The sequence below is a fragment of the Enoplosus armatus genome, chromosome 5 (assembly GCF_043641665.1).
Source record: "Enoplosus armatus isolate fEnoArm2 chromosome 5, fEnoArm2.hap1, whole genome shotgun sequence".
Classification (NCBI taxonomy): Eukaryota; Metazoa; Chordata; class Actinopteri; order Centrarchiformes; family Enoplosidae; genus Enoplosus; species Enoplosus armatus.
Window position 1 is genome coordinate 9,176,600 of NC_092184.1, and position 22,987 is coordinate 9,199,586.

General features: G+C 38.2%; 4 protein-coding genes across 4 annotated transcripts; 1 reads left to right on the forward strand and 3 right to left on the reverse strand.

Annotated features, from left to right (window-relative positions):
• Window positions 1-2,296: 2,296 nt before the first annotated feature.
• Window positions 2,297-3,292, reverse strand: LOC139285406 (olfactory receptor 52E8-like). Its single transcript, XM_070905971.1, has one exon. It carries the CDS (start codon window positions 3,278-3,280, stop codon window positions 2,297-2,299), a length of 984 nt encoding a protein of 327 aa, XP_070762072.1. The 5' UTR covers window positions 3,281-3,292.
• A 5,741-nt stretch (window positions 3,293-9,033) lies between these two features.
• Window positions 9,034-10,011, reverse strand: LOC139285407 (olfactory receptor 2AT4-like). The gene has a single exon (XM_070905972.1). The coding sequence runs from the start codon at window positions 10,009-10,011 to the stop codon at window positions 9,034-9,036; it is 978 nt and encodes a 325-aa protein (XP_070762073.1).
• A 4,059-nt stretch (window positions 10,012-14,070) lies between these two features.
• LOC139285408 (olfactory receptor 13G1-like) lies at window positions 14,071-15,099 on the forward strand. The gene has a single exon (XM_070905973.1). It carries the CDS (start codon window positions 14,071-14,073, stop codon window positions 15,097-15,099), a length of 1,029 nt encoding a protein of 342 aa, XP_070762074.1.
• Window positions 15,100-20,844: 5,745 nt separating this feature from the next.
• LOC139285374 (olfactory receptor 52B2-like) lies at window positions 20,845-21,780 on the reverse strand. The gene has a single exon (XM_070905937.1). The coding sequence runs from the start codon at window positions 21,778-21,780 to the stop codon at window positions 20,845-20,847; it is 936 nt and encodes a 311-aa protein (XP_070762038.1).
• Between the last annotated feature and the right edge of the window lie 1,207 nt (window positions 21,781-22,987).

A 22,987-nucleotide genomic window follows, 5' to 3' on the forward strand; every position in this document is an offset into this window, starting at 1 on the left:
AGCTTCAAGCACAGCTTAATAGTGGTCGCAGTAAGCAAGTCTCAGTTTCAACTGTGAAGAGAAGACTTTGAGTTGCAGGTTTGACAGGTCGAGTTGCAGCAAGAAAGCCATTGCTAAGACGTCAGAATAAGAAAAAGAGACTTGCCTGGGCCATGAAACACCGCCAATGGACTACTGAAGACTGGAAGAAGGTGTTATGGACTGATGAAACAAAATTTTAAATCTTCGGCTCATCACGCAGGATTTTTGTACGCCGTCGAGTAGGCGAAAGGATGGTTCCTCAGTGTGTGACATCAACTGTCAAACATGGAGGAGGAAGCGTGATGGTCTGGGGCTGTTTTGCTGGATCCAGGGTCTGTGACTTGAACAGAGTGAGAGGCACCTTGAACCAAAACGGCTACCACAGCATTCTGCAGTGCCATGCAGTACCCTCTGGTATGCACCTAGTTGGTCAGGGGTTCATCCTACAGCAAGATAATGACCCAAAACATAAGTCCAAGCTATGCCAGAACTACCTTAGGAAAAAAGAACAAGATGGTAAGCTTGAAAACATGGAGTGGCCAGCACAGTCTCCAGACTTAAACCCCATCGAGCTGGTTTGGGATGAACTGGACAGAAGAGTGAAAGCAAAGCAACCTACAAGTGCCACACATTTATGGGAACTTCTGCAACAGAGTTGGGAAGAACTTTCTGAAGAATATTTGATTTCCATTGTAGAAAGAATGCCACGAGTGCGTTCAGCTGTTATATCTGCCAAAGGTGGCTACTTTGATGAGTCAAAAGTTTATAATACATTTTGGTTTATAAATTGATTCCATGATTTCTTTTTTAACTTCAATTGTTTATTTGTTCTGTGCTTTCATTTCAGAGTACAATGAGACATTAAACTGCATGATCTTCAATAAAAAACTGGAAAAATTGGGGTGTTCTAAAACTTTTGACCAGTAGTGTATATATATACACATGCATATACATTGTTATTGTATATATTTTTTACTTTTATTCTCACTTAAATATTGTAAATGTGTATATTTTTATCTTTATTTTTTATTTTCTATTTCTTATTTTTATATTTTGTACATACTTTAGCTCTGAATTTATGCTACTTTCTAATCTTGAATGGGAGCACCGGTACTGTACAATTTCCCCCCGGGGATCAATAAAGTATTTCTGATTCTGATTCTGATTCTGGAAATAGGACAGCATCAAAACACATCTTACGTAGAAAACAATGGGTGCAAGTGATTTGACACGCATCATATGCCGCCGGTGTGTGTTGCCCTTAGGCCTCTAGACTAAAATGTCAACAGATCCTTGAAAGTAATAGTGGAACAGTGTAGCCAGTGTATTCAGGCCCTAGTTTCACTTTATATCGTGTAAACTCAACTTAGAGACGGTTAAGTCACTGACAATCAAATTGGGCGAATACAAGTCACAGAATGTCTAGACTAATAAAAGAGAGGATGTCTGTATTATGGAATATCACAGATTTATTTGTATACCTACACCAACACGTACACACAATAACATTTCATTTTGTCTGTTTCTCTCACTTTCACATTTACATACACACAAACACCCAAACACATACTAACATATTGTTAGTCCACATCAATGAGATCATCTGCCATTTTGAAATTATGAAACTGTTGCACATGTTTAAATAAGTATTAACGAAGAATGCAAATCACATTAGGTTATACATTTTTTAACACTAGATCACAGGGATGCCATAATCATATTTTATTTAGCTTGTAGAACAAGACAATGATACAAACCTGATTAAAATGTTTGCAGCAAAGTTTACATTATCATTTTAATCACTGGCTCAAACATGGTTTAGAATTCTCTGGACGTTAATTATTAAGGTTGTGTTCATTAATAAATACAGGGTAAACCATGCTCACATTTTTGAATGTGTACACACATAATTAACACAATGTTTTCAGTGATCAGTTAAATGGATACATTTCATATATCAACCTAACTGAAGTGTACCAACAACTTTGCAAAACAGGTAAAGATCATATTTTTAAATCACATATTTTGCCTGTCAAGACTTGCCTGAGAAATGACGCTGTTCAGTGCATGAGATGGATATTAGAGAGCAGTTTGCCATGACTGTTTCATGTGAACTAAAGGTGCAGAAAAGAAAAGGAACACCTGAAATTTGGAGAAAAGAATGGCTGAGGAATTAAAGTTGGAGGTTAAGTGCAAAGCACAAATTGTGAAGGTGGGGTCTGTCTTTAATGTCACAAACTAATTCCTGCTGTTGGCTTATCATGTGCATTCTGTCTCATCTGTCAGTTTTACATTCATATGAAAGTTTTATCTCTATTCCAACTTTAGTTTTCTTCAGCCTCTTCATCAACGTCTGCTTGATGTCTTGAGTCTTGAAACAGTATATGATTGGATTAACAGCAGGAGGAAAAAGACTGTACAACAATATCAATAAAATGCGAACATCTAAACTGAAAGAAAATCCAACAGTGTTAGCTACATAAACAAAACATCTGGGAAGGTAAAAAAGACATGTGATGAATATTTGTGGGGTACAAGTTGACAAGGTTTTTTTGCGCCCTGCAGCATTGGACATTTTCAAAATAACCACAATAATGGAAACGTAGGAAAACAAGATGAATGCAAGAGGAAGCAAAAGACAAAACATGGCTACACACAGAGAAGTGACTGCAACAATTTTAACATCCTCACCACATGCCTGACTTGTTATAGAAATGTGGTCACAGTAGCACTGAGCAATGACATTTGATTTACAGTACGGTAAAGTGAGGACGTGGAGTACAACAGCAATCATCAAAGGCAGTGGTATGAACCAAGCAAACCCACAGAGCACAGATATGATGTTGTTTGTGATTAGGACAGGATAACGCAGTGGAATACATATTGCAATAAATCGATCAAGAGCCATTACCAACAAGATGAAAGAAGTCACTGATCCTAAATAATGAACAAAGAACATCTGTGTAAAACACCCATAAAATGAAATAATGCTATCACCAAACCAATATTTTGATATGATCTTTGGGAGAGTCACAGTGCCAAATGTTAAGTCATTCAGTGCCAGGTGACAAAAGACCAGATATGTTGGTTTTTGCAGGGACTTCTCATAGACAACAAATGCCAAAATAAAAAGATTTCCTATTGCAATAACTAGGTAGATGAAAAACAGCAGAGCTGACACAGGTCCATAAAACTGTGGTGAAAGTCCCGGGAATCCAAGGATGAGGAAGCTTTTCATCCTTGTAAAATTGGCGATCATAATTTGAGTTTACAATAAGAATCTATCAGACCCAGGACATTCAATAAAGCTACAAGCTACAGGCACTGACTAGACCTTTAAAATATTAACAGAGATATCCAAAACCCAACTATTCAAAATTATGCCCTGTATTTATATCTATAAAGTACATCTAATGACTCTGGTGATCTCCTATACATAGTCAGAAAATGGCTTTTACTTTCCTAATTGGAGTTCAGTGTCCAAATGCCCATTACAATGTGTGGAGGCCAGTTAATATCAGCCTTTTGTTAAGTCTGACATATCCTCAAAGGATCATAATGTGAAGTCATATGTTTATAAGTTCAACTTGAGGTTTTAATCAACTTGAGGAACACATCAAAACAGCACAAAAACAATGCGGACACTAAATTCTAATTCTAAGTTGTTTTTTGCACTTTTTGAAAGTATTTCAAAGGGGAAACTATTTAGATCAGTTAACATTGTTTCTTTTAGTTCAAGGCGATACAAAATTTAGAAGAAACCCTTATTATGGTGAAGAGGTTCTTAGGTGTTACAACCGATACCCCCACCCAACGCGGATATCACATTGAGTGACGGCTGTTCTACGACCTAATCTTTAGGTTTTCGAACGGACTCCCAAAATCTACACGCAAGACCGCCTTAGCCTGCTGAGGGAGCCTGGTTACGTTCCCGGAATATCATTACAATAAGGCCTATATAGTTGACTATGTGCCAACGACCGGATATTAGCAGGAATATCTGTGTGTGATAGGTGTTTGAAGATTGGTGGTACCCCAGTGAGACCCCTGAAGGAACGATCAATACCGGGGGAGGTCCACAGTGAAGGGTGGCGGACACTCGCCTGGTTTCACACTGGGCCGCCTCAAATGCCCAAATCCCTAATTCACAATTTAGAGATAAATTTAGGAAATCCCTCCCTGTGTCCCAACTATTTAGAAACTTCAACAGTAACCACCAAACAATCCACAGCAGCAGCAAAACATCAGACAACTGAGTTGAACCTATTCAACATGTCCTTCCATGTTAAACATCACAATATATACATAGCAGCTTTCTTAGAATTCATTAATCAAAGCCAAAATGTTTATCTACTGTCAGCATATCTCAAGGAGAGGAGTCTTTTTACCTGAGGGAGGCTACTTAGATGATCTCAGAGAGGAGCAACACAGGACTTTGGTTGGAGTGTACAAAGTACAACCCAATTTTATTGGAGTTTTATCAAAAAGAGTAAATGGATACAAAATGTTCAAAAAGAAGAAAATACAACAATCAGGTAACAAAGTCTCATGAACAACTAAGGCAAAAGCCTAAGCAGTCAGTCAGTCAGAGGTGACAGGTCTTCTCCGCTCGCACCCGCTCCTTTGTCTTCTTCTTCCTTTTCTTTTATACCCCTCGCCCTCCTCCAAGGGGTCAGGGGTTCAAAACGGTTATTTTCTGAGAAACACATCGCTTCATCACATTAAGACCATAAACCACATTTTCCGAATACCTCATCTTCCTTGTTTAGCAAGTGTGAGGTTTCTCACTTTGTAGGGTGTCAGACAGATGCAAAAACCAAGACTCGTATCTGTGCCTACCAGACGTCAGTTTAGCAGAATGTATAGGGACAGGCTGTTCAGAGACATTTTTGGAGAAGAGGTCGGTTTAACGCACTTCCTGTCCTTATTCGCTGAACTTAGTTTGAACTTATCAACTGAGTTTAAAGTGTTACTTCGAAGAAATAGGGGGGTGAGGGTATGACTCGGACACAACACAGGTGGAACACTCAACAATGGTAACACTTTACAATATGGTGCACAAAAATGTGAGTAGTTACTAAGCAATGAGAGAGGAACGACTCAGGAAAGACTTGAGTAGTTTCTGAATAACTCTAAATTGAGGACTATATAGTAGTCAATGATGAGTCACAAGAGAACCAACTGGAAGATACTATATTTTACTTTTATTCTGAAGTAGGCACAGGAAATGCTTTGTGTTAGTCGGTGAGATTAGCACTGGCCGCTATGGATCTAAAATGTGTCAAAACAAGGCAATGGTCATTTTTGACATTTTTTGACAGCAGATCAGTTTGAAATATTGCAGTATGGCCCGACCTATCTCCACACTTTGTTTTAGCAATGAAGAGCTGCAGGCCACAGTGTCAATGTCACTGAACATAATAATTGACATGTGTCAATGTGCCCTGCTGTCCGCAGACTCATGCTGTGTGCAGCATAAAATCTGATCACGGTGCTCACAGAGTGATGGCAAAAGGCCAAGTATTGCCAGACTTCTTTATTAAAATGACAATCGTTTGTTTTGCTGCCCCCAGTACTCTGTGGCCTTGTAATATTAAACTGCAGTTTCAGAGGCTGCAGCTTTAGTTAAAAGGGCTGAACTGGAAGGATTTTGCTTGTGGAATTATGCTTGTTTCGATGCGGAGCCTCTTCCCACCCCGCTAAAGCATTCACAGTCAGTGCTCCACCACCTTGCTCACGTCCCTCTCCCTCGCACAACGCCCCAGTTTTTAACCGTTTATCACCCGCTGCACCCTCACCTCCCATCATCCCTAAGCCAGTGGACATACAGTATGTCCTTCAGTTAACATTCCCATGCCAAAGGAAGTTGACAAACGAGGAAGGCCAATCCTCTACTAGGCAGGCAGGATGGTTTGCAACAACTTCAACCACCTGAGTTGCACCCTTTCTAACTGCCAGCTCCTGCATGTCTGCTCCTTCTGCGGAAGTGCTCACGCCAGGAGCACATGCCCCCACAACCCAACCACACCTGCAGACTGACGGCACCTCGGTTAAGGTAAATGTCCTTGCCACTGCGCTGTAAAACCATCCTGATAGACAGTTAGTTCAGTTTCTCATCTATGGCTTCACAAATGGTTTCCATCCAAGCATAGAAATACTCCCCGACACTTCCCACATTTGCCACAACCTTCAGTTGCTCTCAGAGAATCACACAAGAAGTCAAAGATGGATTTATGATAGGCCCATTCGACATCCCTCCCTTCCCTATAGACATACATATATATTGCTGTTGTATATATTTTTTACCTTTATTTTTCACTTAAATATTGTAAATGTGTATATTTTTATTTTCTATTTCTTGTTTTTAGATTTTGTATATACTTTTATTTCTAAATTTATGCTGCTTTCTAATCTTGAATGGGAGCACCAATACTGTACAATTTCCCCCTGGGGATCAATAAAGTATTTCTGATTCTGATTCTGATCTGATTCCCAGTGCTCCGCATCAGCCCAATAGATGTTGCCACTTGGAAATACTCTGGGAAAAGGAGACTAATAATAGACCTGTCTTCCTCACAGGGCTCACACATTCCGAGCAGCAACAGCATCATTCCCAAGTCCAGACTTCTCCATTCAATGTGCAACCAGCAATCACGCCATCACCCTCATTCGTTTGGCAGACCATGGAGCCTGGCTTTCTAAAGCAGATATCACCAGCCCATTCAGAGTCTTGCCCATCCTTCCACACTTCTGGCATTTTTTCTGGCGGAGTTTGCTGGAAAGGAGCCTATTATTTTTCCGTGCGCCTTACTTTTGGCAGTCCCAAGATCTTCGACTCTCTTTAAGAAGCCCTGTGCTGGATCCTTACCAACAACTACAGATTCCCTTACATACTCCATCTTTTCGACGATTTCCTCATCGTCACTCCATCTTTCCCTCCTACCTCAGGCTTACTACTCTTACGACAGCTTTCTCAGAACTTGGTGTCCCTCTTTCCAATGAGAAAACCTCGGGGCCTAGCACATCCATAGAGTCCTTAGGTATCGGATAGGTAATCCTTAGGATTTAATTTCCTTTCAGGCATCTCTGCCCTCAGCAAAAATACAGCACATCACTCTGCTTCTGTCAAACTATCTCCTGGCAGACAGATGCACCAAACGCCAGCTAATAGCCCTCCTTTGCCACCTCAATTATGCCATTTGCATAACCCCAGAAGCAAAATCCTTCCTGTCCAGCCTTTTAGCTAAAGCTGCAGCCGTCCCCTCTCTCCACAATAGAGTAGATTTGGATAATGCATTCAAAATGGAAATGTGTCTGTGGCAACATTTCCTGTCTTCCTGGAATGGCATTTCCTTCTTTTACAATGACTTCATCACTCAACCCTAGGACATTCAACTTTACACGGATGCAGTTCCTTTGGTAGGTTTCAGTGGCTACTATGGAGGGAGATGGTTCGCTGCCACTTGGTTCAAATCTCTCGACTCTGAATCCCACGTCTCCTTCATCCACGGTCTACAAGCGATACTCCATTGTCATAGCTGCCACTCTTTGGGGGCATGAATGGTCCAGGAAATCCATACTCATCCACTCTGATAACACTGCAGTCGTAGAGATCCTCAACAAAGGTCGATCTCGGTCTCCAGCCATCATGCAATTCCTGTGCAGGCTCACATTCATTTTGGCTCAACATCAGTTCATCCTCAGGGCAGCCCACATTCCTGGTTATTGCAACAGCATCGCTGATTCATTATCTCGTTTCTCATTTCAGAAATTCAAACACGTAGCCCCAGAATCGGATTTTCATCCCACACCAGTCCCACTGTTTTCACCCACAATATTCCACTAGCTAGGAAACCTCTGTAATGCTTCTTAAGAAGCCATCCTCAACAGCTTCGCTCCAAGTACTCTCTCAGCTTACCTAACTGGCTGGAATTGTTTCAAGGCATACCACACCACATACCACCTGCCATTTCCCTCTCTGGACAACATGCCCACTTGCAATTTTATCACCCACGCTCATTCCATCCAAAAAATCCAGTCCTCCACCATCCTTGGCAGTTCCTTGGCAGAACACTATTCAAGCTATTCCCTCCGCATTGGCGCAGCGTCCACAGCTGCCAGACAGGGCAAGCCATCCAGGTTCTCGGCCGCTGGACATCTCAGGCATATCGCTCCTACATTCGCAACAATCTTAACGATCTCCGTCAAGGCCATACTCAACTCAGCTCAACTTAATCTGACTCTTTTTGGGGGCCTGTAATCAGCTTGGGTGGAAACACACCTGAGACGAAACCCCCACACTGAGTCTCCCTCCGCTTCGGACTTCACTACAACCTCCCAGAGCAGCCAAACAGACGACATCCTTCTTCCACCTCCACCCCTCCCCTTTACATCCATTCATCTGTCTCTGACATCCAATACCTCCAGGATTTTCATCAAATCCTTAAATTACATATTGTTGTGGCGTGGTCCTTGCTAGTGAAACAATTTTCGGAGATGATTGATAAACAGAGAAGCATCCAAGAGATTGAAAGTTCAAAATACTGATACAATCTATTAGTTATTGACATACATTTTATTGAATTCATTTTGTAATAAAAACACAACAGATGGGTTTGAAACATACCTTTATTCTCTATAATCCATTTTGAGCTCCCTTTGTATTCTGACTAACACATGATACACTCCAATTCACATGACAGGTCTCTACAGTAATTGCTGGGGTCAATAAGAGCAATAACAATAACAATGGAGCTGTTTTCCTCCATACCCTGCAACAGAAATCACTGAACATTGTTGTAATAATGACATTCAATAAATTTTGATATACCTGATAGCAGAAACCTTTTGCTTCTCTCGAAGAATGGACTTGGTTGAAATTAAAATAACGTAATTAACACAGCTTTGACTTTCAATTAGTCCCCAGTCAATACTTTTTATGAAACTTTCCAGTCCTCACAAAGAGAGATGGCTGATAAGAAGAAAGGGAAAAACATTGAATAATGCATTGGTTTAACAGTTACTAATAGCTGAAACTTGTGCTTTTTGTGGAACTGGAATTCTGTTGAATTGCTTCAACAAGCTTTCTCTCATGTCTTTAGCTCTTAAGCAGTATATAAGTGGATTAATCATGGGGGGGCAAAGGCTATACAGCATGATGATTACTATCCGCACATCAGCACTAAATTTAATGCCAACATTGCTGGCTAAATATACAAAACATCTTGGTAAATAATAGAGGGAGATTATAATCAGCTGAGCACTACAAGTGGACAGAGATTTTAGGCGACCTTGAACATTTGCTATCTTAAGTACTGTTACAATTATAGAGCAATATGAGAAGATTATAAAGGCCAGAGGTCCCAGTAACATAACCATTGCAAGCACAAAAGCAGGAAAACCATAAGGGGCCCTGTCAGTGCATGCCAGCATTGTTATACCAATATGATCACAGTAGCAGTGGTTGATTATGTTTGAGGCACAGTAAGGAAGAGGGTACGCCCTAATAACTAACATTAAAGGGGCAGCCTTGGCAATAACCCATGCACTAATACTGAGAATGTGGATGGTGGAGTTTTTAAGAACAAGTGGATATCTGAGAGGATGGCAGATAGCCAAATATCTATCTAAAGCCATAAGGAAAAGAATATAGGAATTCACTGTGCCAAGATAGTGAACAAAGTACATTTGGACGAAGCAAGCAGTGAATGAAATGGTCCCTGACTGAAACCAATACTTACTGATGATCTTAGGCACAGTAGTTGTGCTAAAGAGAATGTCGCATGCACTCAGATTTAGAATTATATAATACATCGGCTTATGAAGGCTGCGGTTGGTTGCAAATAAAAAAAGAACAGTAGCATTGCCTGTCAAAGTCAAAAAATAAACTAAGAACAATACAGCTGAGGCAAGGCCTTGGTACCCTGGGTGAAGTCCAGGGAATCCAGTAAGGATGAATTCAGTCACAGTGGTATGATTTCCCTCTGGCATGGTGGAGTACAAATTTCCTGAACACCTTTGAAAAGGAAATATGTTTGCAGTGATTCAACACATTCGATACACACATAAAACACTACATCATCTCAAACATTTAAACAATAACAATACTTATGTAGTATTATTTATCTGACGTACAATTCACTGTATACCATTTTATAATAATTACTGTTGCATTAAAATAAAAAGAATAATACAAAGTGATTAACTCTTATTATAAGGCTTTAGCTGGCTTTATCAGTTTCTAGGACTCCGCCTTTTACACTTACCTTTCTCAAACAGTATTGCAGCATACTCTGCAGAGTCACCTGCTGAATCACCTCTTAAAAAGACTTAACATGCCTTGTGAAGAAGGTACGGTCAGTCAGTTAACCCTCTTAGCCACACTAATGGCTGATTGGGTGATGGATGATTTTTTCCATCAAGCAGAAAGACATCCACCAATTCTCAAGACAAACAAAAAGTGCAGTAAACCAACTGGAGTCATTGATTGCGTATTATTCTGTATTCCAAACATTAAGAGTACATTTTGTCTCGTAATTCTTATTACTATATATTACAGGTATTATTGTAGGTGTTAATATCCTGCATTTCAGACAATAATTAACAAAGTAATTACCATTAAATTGGTCAGTGGGGAAATATTGTATATTCTATTCATAGCAAGGAACCCTCACTTCATGACAGCTTATTAGAACAACCATTAATTTAATAATGCTAATGGATTACAAATCCCACAGGAGAAAATAACTGCACTTTAACAAAACCCCCGATGTGTACCTCAATTGATACTGAGGAAGAAGTGTTAATGTCCCCAGTGTTTAATGGTGGTCTCTCAGCACATAGCATGTGTTTAATCTGAGAAGAGGGATATTGGTAGCAGTTGTGGTTTTAGTATGAATGTAATGGTAAAAATAATTGTAGTAACAGAATGAATAGAGGTATAAGTGGTACATAACAGAAGCTAAATAAATGGTAAAAACCTGTATTCAATTTGGAACAAGTTATCTGTAAAGATGGAAGCAAGAGCGAGACAAATTTGAGATGCAATAGAAGGTTACTTTGTGCCTATTTTTAAATACTGTGTATCCATTCTCATATGAACATGACCTTCCTTGAGAGCCGCATGCAGGTCACCAATGAGCGTCCACCATCAACGCTTGCTGGTGAAGTGAAGTTAGTTTACCTTAAGAGACATGCTGAGTTTGAAAGATATGAAAGGACGTTTGTCACATTTTAATTTTGATATTGTGCAATGACTCTCCATAAAGTTTTTCAATGACTGTTGTGTTTGTGTCCTTTGCTGTTCATGACAGCTGACCCTGTGACAGGACATAAAACCAATCATCTTCTACAGCTGCCTCACCATGAAAAAAGCGTTTCTACTTCCTGTACCTGTGTCCTCCATGTTCAATGAGGAAGACTCTCTTCAGAACCACACAGTGCTTGCTTCCAGTAACAGATGTGTTTTTCTTCCTGTCATTTCACAGCATTCATATTTTGCCTTTCCCAAATCTATGGAACTTTACTAAGATGTCAATTCATGTGTAAGCAACATATCAAAGAGCTGATGTTCCCAAAAATAGTTAGAGAGTGAGTAGGTTAGAGCTGTGAAACAACGTTTGGACTATGCAGTTCTGGGGAAAACAACATTGCATAACATTGTTTTGAGATGAGAATTCACTAAGGTATAAAGACACACACAGAAGGCCCTACACTCTCACATGCACACTTTAATCACACACTTGAGACAGTTATTGACATGAGAGTCTAATTAGCTTCCTCTTGGAACTCATTTGTGTTGTTGCTTCTGAGTATCATCCGTCTAAAATAAACACATCTCTCTGCCTCCAAGACAAAACTTTTTGAAGGTAAATCACAACATCAACAGATAAATTGTAAAGTACTTGCACAAGAAGCATTCATGTTGTCTAGGCCTCCAAAATTGCATAGGTTTTCAAGCAATTAAATTACATGTTGGATAAGTATTCATATAAAAAACTGATCAACACAGTAGTGGATATTCACAACTTTCTTTGTGTAAAAGACTGTGTCTGCATGAGTTTCCTCAAAGTGCTCTGGATTCCTCGAATAGTCTAAATACATTCAGTTTAGGTCAACTGGAATTGCTAAATTGTCCATTAATGTGAATGTGGGTGTCTATGTCAGTGGTTCCCAACCTTATTCTTCAGGGACACATATTTTACTACCCCATCCACATACAATTTCAAAAAAAGGGGAAAAGTAGCCTACTTCTTTTGAAATATCCAATCAATTAACTGTACAGCTAAATAGTGAACTTAATACCTGCAGGGCATTTGTATAAAATGATCAATGTTTATAAAATTCTGAATATACCATTTCTTATCAATATTGCAATGTATCAGACAAATTTTCTTTATATTTTTAGGAACACAATTTTCTGTCCGTATTATTAATTTCTAACTATTACACTATCATAGTGTCAGAAACTAATTCGATGCATGTATACTATATTTTATATATATAGATGTTTTGATATATATATATACACATATTACTGTGACTTGTCCCAGGTGTACCCCGCCACTTGCACGAAGCATGCTGGGAGAGGCTCCAAACAAGATAAGAGGATTTGAAACTAACCAATAAGCATAAGCTTTCCTGATATGGGAAAACTAGACCAGGATTGTGCAGCCTCGCGGCTCTGTGAGTAGATACAGCGGTGCTTTGAGCTGAATGTGAACATCAGTATGCTAACATGCTCACAATGATTATGTTTTTAAGCTGATGTTTATCTCATGGTGTCTGGTCATGTCTAGTGTAGCATAAAGATGGGTAGGGGGAAGCAGCTAGCCTCTGTCCAAAGTGGGAAAAACATAGTTGGTATTTTGACACTAAAACATTATAGTCTTCTGTAAATTCTCTATTTGAACATGCTCACTTTGTAATTGGCACCTGGTCGGGAACACAAAGCCCCCTTTTCCTACTTACAACAGTGACGCACTGCTGGAGAATAGCAGTGAGTTGGAAATCAATGATACAGTTTTCGCAAGGGACTAAGAATGTGAGGTGATGAAAAAATGTCAGCGTAGCATCCAAATCACATATACTGTATACTGGACTGCAACATCAGGACCAGAGAAAGTGGCAAAGTGTAAGTCAGTCGTCAACCATCTTCAAGATGTCCACACTCATGAGGACCCCTTAGTCCCGAAATGTGAACATCCAGACAGGACAACTACAGACTCAAGGAAGTGGTTGCAGCCAGGTGTGAACTGTAAATGTTGCACAGTGTTACAACTTTAATAATATCCTATCCAAATATTTGTCAGGGGTCAAAAGTTTCCATTACACAGTAACTGTCTTTGGACATATAAGAACTACTTTGCTAGATGTGATATTTCTCCTGCCTCCAACTCTTTTCAACAATTTTTCAACATTTATTCAATATTTCTTTTAAATCTGGTTCCAAATCGGAGTCCTGAAGGATATCGTGAAGTTGAGCCCCCTCCACCAGACTTCTTCCTCTGAGATATTTCACAGCATCATCTTATGTTTTGCCCCAAAGAATGTTGTCTTTCCTTTTATGCTGTGCAGGTAAGGTATTTATACTATTGATATATATATTGTATCATTCATGTAATGATGGTCACCTATTGTTTTTGTAAATATAATATTTACTATGAATATTCATCATGTTAGAGCCACATGGCCATAGTTAGAAATTATTTTATGTGGTAATCAAAATGTAATTACTGAAACTGACAACTATTGACTACTATTGTTTTTATGTTGGGACCTTGACATTACTTTAGCATATTCTGGGATGCATTAGGATTCAATAATATTAACAGTTTAGTAAGGCTGCTAAACCACTGTTTTTCACATTATATCCAGGAACTGATGAAAGTCTTTGACAACCCAACCCCATACATCAAGGAAGTGCAGAACATTAACATCCCCGAAATATGGGATTTCTGATTTAGGAAATGTATTCATTTTGCTAATTGGATTAACCTAGCCAGCTGCTAGCACAAATTAGCTGGGGTCAGTATCCAATGTGATTGGACGATGGGTCTGCCTAATGAGAAGTTGCAGTTCGGGTTGGTCTTAAATCCTAGAGGCTGTCTGGTAAGCTCCATTGTTGGTTGGTTGTATATTTTGTTGAATATGAATGCCTCGATCAAAGTAACAGAATTTATTATAGGTGGTTTTGACACAACCCAAAGACCTATGCTAGTTGGTGTGGTTATATTGATTATCTATGTTCTTGCTATTCTAGCCAATATGGTAAACATCCTCTTCATTATTTATGACAAGAGATTACACAAACCAATGTACCTTTTGATTTGCAACCTTGCTGCTGTTGATATATTGTACACCTCCAGTGCCAGCCCAACAATGATTGGGGTTCTCCTTGCTGGTGTTAACACTATATCCTATGTGCCGTGCTTAATTCAAATGTTTGTTTTCCACTTGAGTGGGGTGATGGAGATGTTTGCTTTATCAGTAATGGCATTTGATCGATTGATTGCTGTTAGCTGTCCTTTTCAGTACCACAGTTATTTAACAAATGTGCGCACTCTTGTCCTTACATATATCCTGTGGATTGTTGCCTGTGCTTTTGTGTTTGTGATGCCTGCAACTGTGCGTTCTCTCCCTCACTGCAACTCAAAGCTGAAGTACACTTTCTGTGACTATGCTGCCGTAATGAGAACTACTTGTGTTAACCCCACTTACTATTTCAATCAGATTACCATCCTGTCATTCTTTCTGTTATTTTTCACTTTCATTTTTATCTGCCTGTCATACTTGTATATTATATTTTTTGTGAAATTATCCTCAACTGATGATAAAAGAAAAATGGGCAGCACCTGTTTGAGTCACTTGATCGTGGTAACGTGTTACTACTGTCCATTATTTATCCGCATTGTCTTGACCAGGTTAGGTGTGGTGTTAACTCTTGAGGCGCGCCATGGCTTAATGATAGGTGCCATCCTCGGTCCATCTCTTGTAAATCCTTTTGTGTACTGTTTTAGGACCAAAGAAATTAAATTTAAGATCTTTAAGATATTCAAGAAAGTTGAGACATATCAGTAGATTCTTGTGAACTGTGAATTTTCTTTCTTATACATGTTGCATCCTTTTATGGTCTAAGTATTACGCTGAAATGATGGAATATATTCATCCGTGCATTTCCTAAATTGTTTGCGTGTTAACTATTTTTTATGTCAATAAGTAGGTTTTCACAAAATGATATACTGTATAAAATGAAAATGAAAACATTTGAACTTTGGGCAGAAACAACGAATGTGACATTTGATTGTGATATTACAGATAAAAAGTTGTCTCAGAAAAATCTCAACATTTGCTGCTGTCAAATGTGAGAATTTGATCCTTTTTCCTTTTCATTTTATAGACAAAATGATTAAAATAATGAAATAAAAAATCAGCATATTCATTGATACATTGGTATATATTCATACAGATTAAATATATATGCAGTATGTATATAAAATATAAGGTATGGTATTCTACTTTTGCATTCAGTATGCAAGAAATTAATGTTTTGTTCCAGTTTGTACTAAAAGGATGTGCCAATGATGTTAATTAATGATGTTGATGATGTTAAAACTACTGCCAGTTAAACCCAATAGAAAGAAAAATGTTACAAATATTGCAGAGCACAGCTGCTGTGACAGACATATCACCAACATTACTAGTGTCACCGTAATTTGTCCTGTGTTTATATATTGAGCAAACACTGATGCTCACATGTTATTACGCTGGAAATGTTTAAAAAGAGTAAAAATGACAAAATCCCAAATTAATTTCACTCTTGCAGTTGTGGCACATTTACGTGTAACTTGATCTGTTAACGTCAATGTCCTTCTTTATGCCTCATACTTAATAAATACTTAATAAAAACTTGGTCACAAAAAGGATTGCTGTATAGTACACTGAGATAATTGTTGACAAGGAGCAGCTGGGAGGACAGGCAGCAGATAAAGGTAGGTTAAGAGATCATTCACAGGTGTGTGGGACAAGAGGAGCTCACTGAGGGTATCTGGTGGACACGTCAGGAATGGCAGAATCAGAAACACAGGCAGGAAAACAGCATGGGGGGAGCAAAGTGAGGGCAAGGATAGAGAGGATGGAAATCTAAAGTTACAAACACACAGTTAATATCAAACTGTCTGCATGGTGGAGCATTGTCGGACACAAAAACCTGCAAAAATATCTGTCAGGTGGAAGTTACTCAGAGCTTCATGATGATCAACAGAAGTTCAGTCAGAGCTCTGAGGAAATAGTGCAAAACAAACACTCAGCACAAAAATTATATATATGAACATTTATTCTTTAGCCTTCTTTAGACTTATAAAAACTGAAGACACTTGACTGATTTGTGACTATTTTAGATTATTAAAAGCAGTTTTGTGTGTATTGATAATACAACTAAAAGACATGTTAGTGGCATAAACAATAAAAGGTAAAAAAAAAAATAATTCAACAAAATAGTTACAGTATAGCTGGATGGTGAAACGTTGGTTCCACAAACCAATGGGTGGCGTTACAGTGGCAACGTCCACTTCTTTTATACAGTCTATGGTTATAGCACAGTTAGGATGTTGAAGTTAGTGCTTTGAATCTATTTTTGCTTTGAGAAAGTTTTCTTAAAAAGAAAAGATGTTCACGACTTTAGTGTTGCTAAATTAGAGCTCTATTGGTTGATTTTGGGCCTTTGACCAAATGTAATTAATTATTAACAGTCTATATCTACTTTAGTAAGACATTCGAATACCATTTCCATGGCTAATAAGGGGTTTCATAGTCATTTCATCAAGGCAAACCGCTTTAAGTTTCACAAGCTCACTTGTCTATCACTGTTTGAAATGTTGCCAAACAAAACAATAGCTGTTTGCTGCATCGTGTCACCAAACCCTTTGAGGTTCATTACCAGAGCTAAGTACAGAGGATAAACCACTCCGGAGGGCTGAGTGTGACACATCTTTCCTATCAACACTTAAACAAACAAGTCATTAACCTAATGAGCAAAGTTAAAGAAAGAAACAGTAACCAAGCGTTGGTAACCATGACACAATGAATTGCTGAGGCTCACTTGGTAACAAAGTTCAGTGGGAGAAGAGATCGTCTGACAGGTGACAACATTAATCAGATGCTGCAACATTACAAGAAGTTAATCTGGATTAGTTCTGTGTTTCCCAAAGTTTACAAATTACAAAACAAGTAAACAGCCTTTTGTTATATTTCTGTCTTACATCAAGCACATATCCTTCTACAAAACAACATATAATAAAGTACATCATGTGTGCAAGTAGACATAAAATAAAAAGGAGACAATAAAAACAAGACATAAAAAGTAGTATTGTCAATTAGAATAAAACAGAGCATCTTCAAACACATGATGCAATTCCCACATTTTGATATCCAACATGTCAAGTTTGACACGTTATGAGCTGCTCTGTGCCCAGTGATGTGCTTTGTGATGCACTCAACTAATAATGAGCCATAACAAGCTACAGTGTGCATGGGTGTATTAACTTTTACCAACTAATATATCTATCTGATAATTTGATCAGCTTTCATATTCTATGATTACATTTACAATCATATTTGCCACCACACAAGTTCCAATACTGTTTATTAAAAATAAAATAATATTGGATTCATGATGAATTGCAGTACTGTATATCAGTGTACAGTAACTGCAAAGTGTCTTTGCTTGTTCAAATCAGGGTTTTACATGCCAATATAAGACTAATGGAGACAATGAAATGTTCTTATAGGTTGAAAATTAACAATGTAGATAATCTGTGAGGTCTCTGTATGGTCATAACATTGAGGTGTGCAATATCAAATTTCACCACAGTGTTGAGACAAAGCATATTTTTGTATTAAGAAGGATTATCAAAAGAGTGATTAGATGTTTTTCAGGTGGTAGATTGTAAACTTGTGAGGATTTCTTTTAATTTACGGTGTTCTTAAAGATTTGAAATGTCATATTCAAGATAATTTGCTCCATTGTCAGGGAGTGGGCGGCTGTGCTACTCCCTTTGGGCATATGAAGACTCCTTCAAAGATTGTGAATACTTAACACAACATCAACAAATCCATCTTCATTCCAGTTAACTCAGTTCCTTCCGTCGTCGCAGCAACATCACTCTGCTCTGTCAAGACTCTTCTCACCTTGCGCTCTTCTTATCTCCATCTGTTCCAATTTCTTCTGATTCCCCTCCATCCAGCCCAGTCCATTGCCTAAAACTCATCTCCTGTCTATACAAACATAAGCACTAGTGAAGCACATGTTGTTAATACAAACCTATTAAACTGCTGGTGGGAGGAATGTTCCTATTTTTATTGACAGATTTTGTGGCACTTGCTGTTTCGAAACTCTCTACTGTTTACCCTTTTGACACTGGAGAAATGTTCACTTACATTTTCTACTTTCACTGTGTTTTGTATAACATCATATAAGCATCTGTTCATTTCGCAACTATTTTTACATCAAAGATGCTTGTAATGTGGTTGTGGTTTGCCTTATATTTATATTTATATTTAGATATTTAATTCATCAGTGGTGGTCCACAGTTTAGTTTCAAAGTACATGAAAATTAAAAAAGACAGTCAGTAGATAACAACAACAAACATAGTGTAGAAAAGATGGCTGACGGGTTAAATTGCAATAATAGATTTTAAGTGGTTCCTGAGAAGACTTAGTCAAAGTTTTAAACACTGTAGTTATGTCTAATTCTAATATAAAACAAATTGTAATATAAATTTGATTATTTAGACTTATTTGATGAACTTCATTTTACAATACACAGCAGCCTGCAAGCATTAATTGAATGGAAAACATCAGTTTTATTAAGAAGAATCATAATCAGCTTTATTGACCAATTATATTTAACCATACAAGGAATGTGCTCTCAGTGTATTAACACACAGTGCCAACAACAAATGTACATGAATATACATGAGACATACAGCCAAAACAAGGACAACAAGGCTAAACAAAGATAAGCAAACATAAACATATCATGTGCACTTATTATGTACTTAGTATATAATAGAATAATAGGTATTTAGTAATTAGGGTTCTTTAGATGTGTATATTAGATGATTTAATTGGTAGTTTATCTAAACTGATTTATAACAAAAGGATTATTTATGTTCATGCTGTAAAGGTTTTATGTGGTTTCAGTTTATCTGGAGCCGTTATAGAATTTCCTTTCCTTACGTTTGTGGCTTTCTTTGAGCTTAGTAAAATATTTATTTTGTCATGCTTAGTGTTTATCACTGGTTTTAGTTCACTCTAAGGACAGCGTGCTTTGCAGAAATACCTGGAACCCTGGTGGCCTAATGTTGTTCAGGACTGGCCACCTCTGACTATTTACCTACCTAAAACACAAGAGGGCAGCAAATCACTCAACATGCAACCGATCCATGCAGCAAAATCATGTGCTGTCTGTTTCTTTGCTGGTATGAACGAGTTTAGTGTGTACTGATGGCGCCCTCTGTTGTATTTGTATTGTGAATACACACAGTAATATGAAGAAGTGATTACAATGTGTTATGGAAGTTTGCTGCACAACACATCAAGCTGCCACTGACCTGGATGACTGACAACCCTCACAGCCAGCTTTCTATTTGCATCATTTAAGGTGCACATTACACATTTTAAAGAATGATTCATGCCTTTGTCAGATTCCATGTAGTGTTCCTCTAATAAGCTTTAAATTTCAGTATATTTCAAAATGTTACGATGATTTTGGTTTCATTGGAATTATTGAATGTTTGCCAGAACCAAGACTAAGATGCATCATTCAAGTTAGTTAATATCAGCAATACAAGATACTGTGCATGACTTACGCATAGCCAAATAGAGTTTACTTTCTATTTTGGACTTAAATCAGTGCATCTTTGACAATGCTTGAATGGAAGAATAAGACATTTGATGTACGTATTTGTATTCAATGTCTTCAGTTTATCTCCTTAATTTCTTTTACTTTTCATATAAACAGTATTATTCTCCCACTTAGGTTATGTACTGTATCTGAAACCTGTCTTTAAATTCTTCTTCTGATAACTGTCTCTTCTGTTTCACCATGCACTCATCAAATTTCAAGTGACTAAAAAAAGAATTCAGGTAGTATTCCCAGTATTCTCATTTCTTGTTTATTTCACATGCCTCAGTGCCTCACACACTTTATATTTCATGCTTTGGCTCAGGCAACCTTTTGAGAGTATCACATTAAAACAAAAAAATGTAATAACATATAATTAACATTTTCACAGCATGCTTTGATGAGACACTGGTTCACAGGTTTACCTACAAACATATTAGATTAAGTCCAACTGTTGCACATGTTAAAGAAAGCAATAAATGCATATAAGTAGTAGTATGTTGTTTTACTGTTAACTTATTCTTTCTAATTGTTAGCAACAATATGCATTGTGTAAACACACGTTATTTTTGAAGCAACAGCAGATGACAGAGCTCTAAATACAAGTCCTAAAGCATGTTACTGACAAACACTGATGATTTATTTGTAAAAATCTTCATATTGGGTGCAACTGCTAGAGGAGAAAAAATGATGAGTATGATAGAGGTTTAAATTGCTTTAAACACATACTGCACTGTAGTTTTCATATGCATTGTTTGAAAACTTTTCCCAGAAATGGTCATAAACATGAAGCCAAAGGATTTAACAGCAAGTATTGTATTTATGAGGTAGCAAGACACATAAAAGATTGTATGTAGAAGAAAATTATGTCACAGTTGTAAGAAGTTTCAGCTTGCCACATAAAGGCACTGACAGAGCATTAAGATGGAAGGATTTTATTCCTAAAAAAGTGCACTACTTTTTCTCGAATTTCTTTTGTTTTCAGTCCATAGATGATTGGATTCAACGTAGGGGGGAAAATTAACGTTGACACCCCTATAAATCTCCTTAAATGTGGTGAAATGTTCCTCATTCTGTATGATATGATGGTGAAAAGACCCAGACACTCCAGCAGGAGAAAAACAATTAGATGTGTAGCACATGTCTGCAGAGCTTTGGCTTTTGTGTCTGATCGTTTGGATCTGAAGCATGCAACAAGGATCTGGAGATATGTATACAAAATCGTCCCGTTAGCTATCACTTGTGACAGAGCGACTATGAAAAGCCCATAGATGTTATTGATGGTTGTGTCGGCGCAGACCAGAGACAGCAAAGATGGATTATCACAGTAGGGGTGTGTCAACTCAGATCGACAGCGGGGTAAACGCAAAAGCAGGAAAAAAAGCAGACTTATTATAACTAAACTACTCATCCACACAACTGTGATTATCCTCATAATGTGAGCATTAGTCATGACTGTGTTGTATTTCAAAGGGCAACATATGGCGATGTATCTATCATATGCCATAGCACTCAGAATGAACACTGTACCTCCTGCATAGATGTGGATGAAAAAAGCTTGGGCAACACAAGCTGAGTATTGCATTGTCCTGCTGTTTGTCAGTAATTCTTTAATGACCTGGGGGAAGAGTGCGGAGGAGCCTATAAGATCATTGATGGGAAGGTTCAGCAGAATGAGATACATGGGCTGATGCAGAGATTTGTTCAGCACAATAGTGAGGATCAGAATAAGGTTGCAGAAAAGTATGATCATGTAGCTCAGAGTTGCAAAAAGAAATGCAGGAAAGACAGTTTCAGAGGAGAGATTGAAGCGATTCAGCTCTAAAACCAACGATTTGTTGTACAGGGTGTCCATTGTTATGCTCTTCATCCCTAGAAGATTGAAAAATAATTAATAATTTAATAATTTCAGTAGCATAACTATATATACATAACATCAAGAGATAATGATGTAAAGTCCAGTCATATTTCATTTATAATGAGCAAACTGTAAATACTCACTGTTAAAGACAGAACTTACCAAATGAAAGCCTGAATACATCCACAGCACTTCAGTTCACACACATTTCAGTTAAACACGATGCATCATATATCATATACTGCACATAAATAACAAGTTATAGTCTTCTGGATTTACGGTTTTGCACTGAAACTCCAGGATGAAATACACAGAGAGGACAAACAGAAAACAGTGCATTCATTCACTTCCAAGGTGAATAAATATTGTAATTAGCAACATGAGAGTGTATCATCTCTACCCAGTGCTAGCAATACTGGTAATGACCAACTGGTAAGATGCTCAGAAGGATTAGCATCTTTATAGGAGGAGGCAGGTCCCTGGAGTCTTCTGCTTTACCATAAAGTTTATGTTTCGATTGTTATGGCAATGAGTTAAGCACATGCTGCTGTCAGTTTTGGCTGCTATTCTGATGACTCACCAGGAAGTTATCAAAATAACCAAGACTGCCAGGCCACAAGGAAACATTCTTCCACCAACAATCAAAAGTCCCAGGTACAACAGGAAAGGTAACTAGGAAGCATTTAATGCCTTTAGAAATGCTTAGCTTAGGCTGACGGTTGGTCTACCGAACAGAAAGCTCTACAGCTAGTACAGGCAATGCTCAGGCCTAGTTACTGCACTGGTTGAACGAGGCGGTTGAGGGTTATTGACAGTTCAGCGTGCCCATACTCCATACTGGTTTCAGGGGGGTGAATTGTATAAATTACCAAAAGCGGAGGCTGCAAGGGATTAAATTCAACTGAAGTAGTGTGAGCTGCCACTCTGGGTAAGTAGTCTAATAATTAGTAAGAGTCATGACAGCCTGTAGTGTCTCTAATAGTGTATAGGAGGGAAGGTGTGGACATCTGACGCTGCATCCCGACACCTTTCCGTCACTGAAGCAGCAAAGCATTGCAACCAAGTGCGGGTGGAGGTAGGAGACTACTGTGTTTGTGTGACAAGGGTGGACACACTGCTCAGTGCTGCTGGACACAGTTTCTTAACAGGTAACAAGGAGGACACCCATTCTACTACTACTGAAGAAGGGTTGTTTTGTTGCATA

What these genes read in the sequence shown, in the direction of transcription:
- LOC139285406 (XM_070905971.1), bottom strand. Translation starts at nt 3,280, where the DNA reads ATGATCGCCAATTTTACAAGGATGAAAAGCTTCCTCATCCTTGGATTC.
- LOC139285407 (XM_070905972.1), bottom strand. Translation starts at nt 10,011, where the DNA reads ATGCCAGAGGGAAATCATACCACTGTGACTGAATTCATCCTTACTGGA.
- LOC139285408 (XM_070905973.1), top strand. Translation starts at nt 14,071, where the DNA reads ATGGGTCTGCCTAATGAGAAGTTGCAGTTCGGGTTGGTCTTAAATCCT.
- LOC139285374 (XM_070905937.1), bottom strand. Translation starts at nt 21,780, where the DNA reads ATGGACACCCTGTACAACAAATCGTTGGTTTTAGAGCTGAATCGCTTC.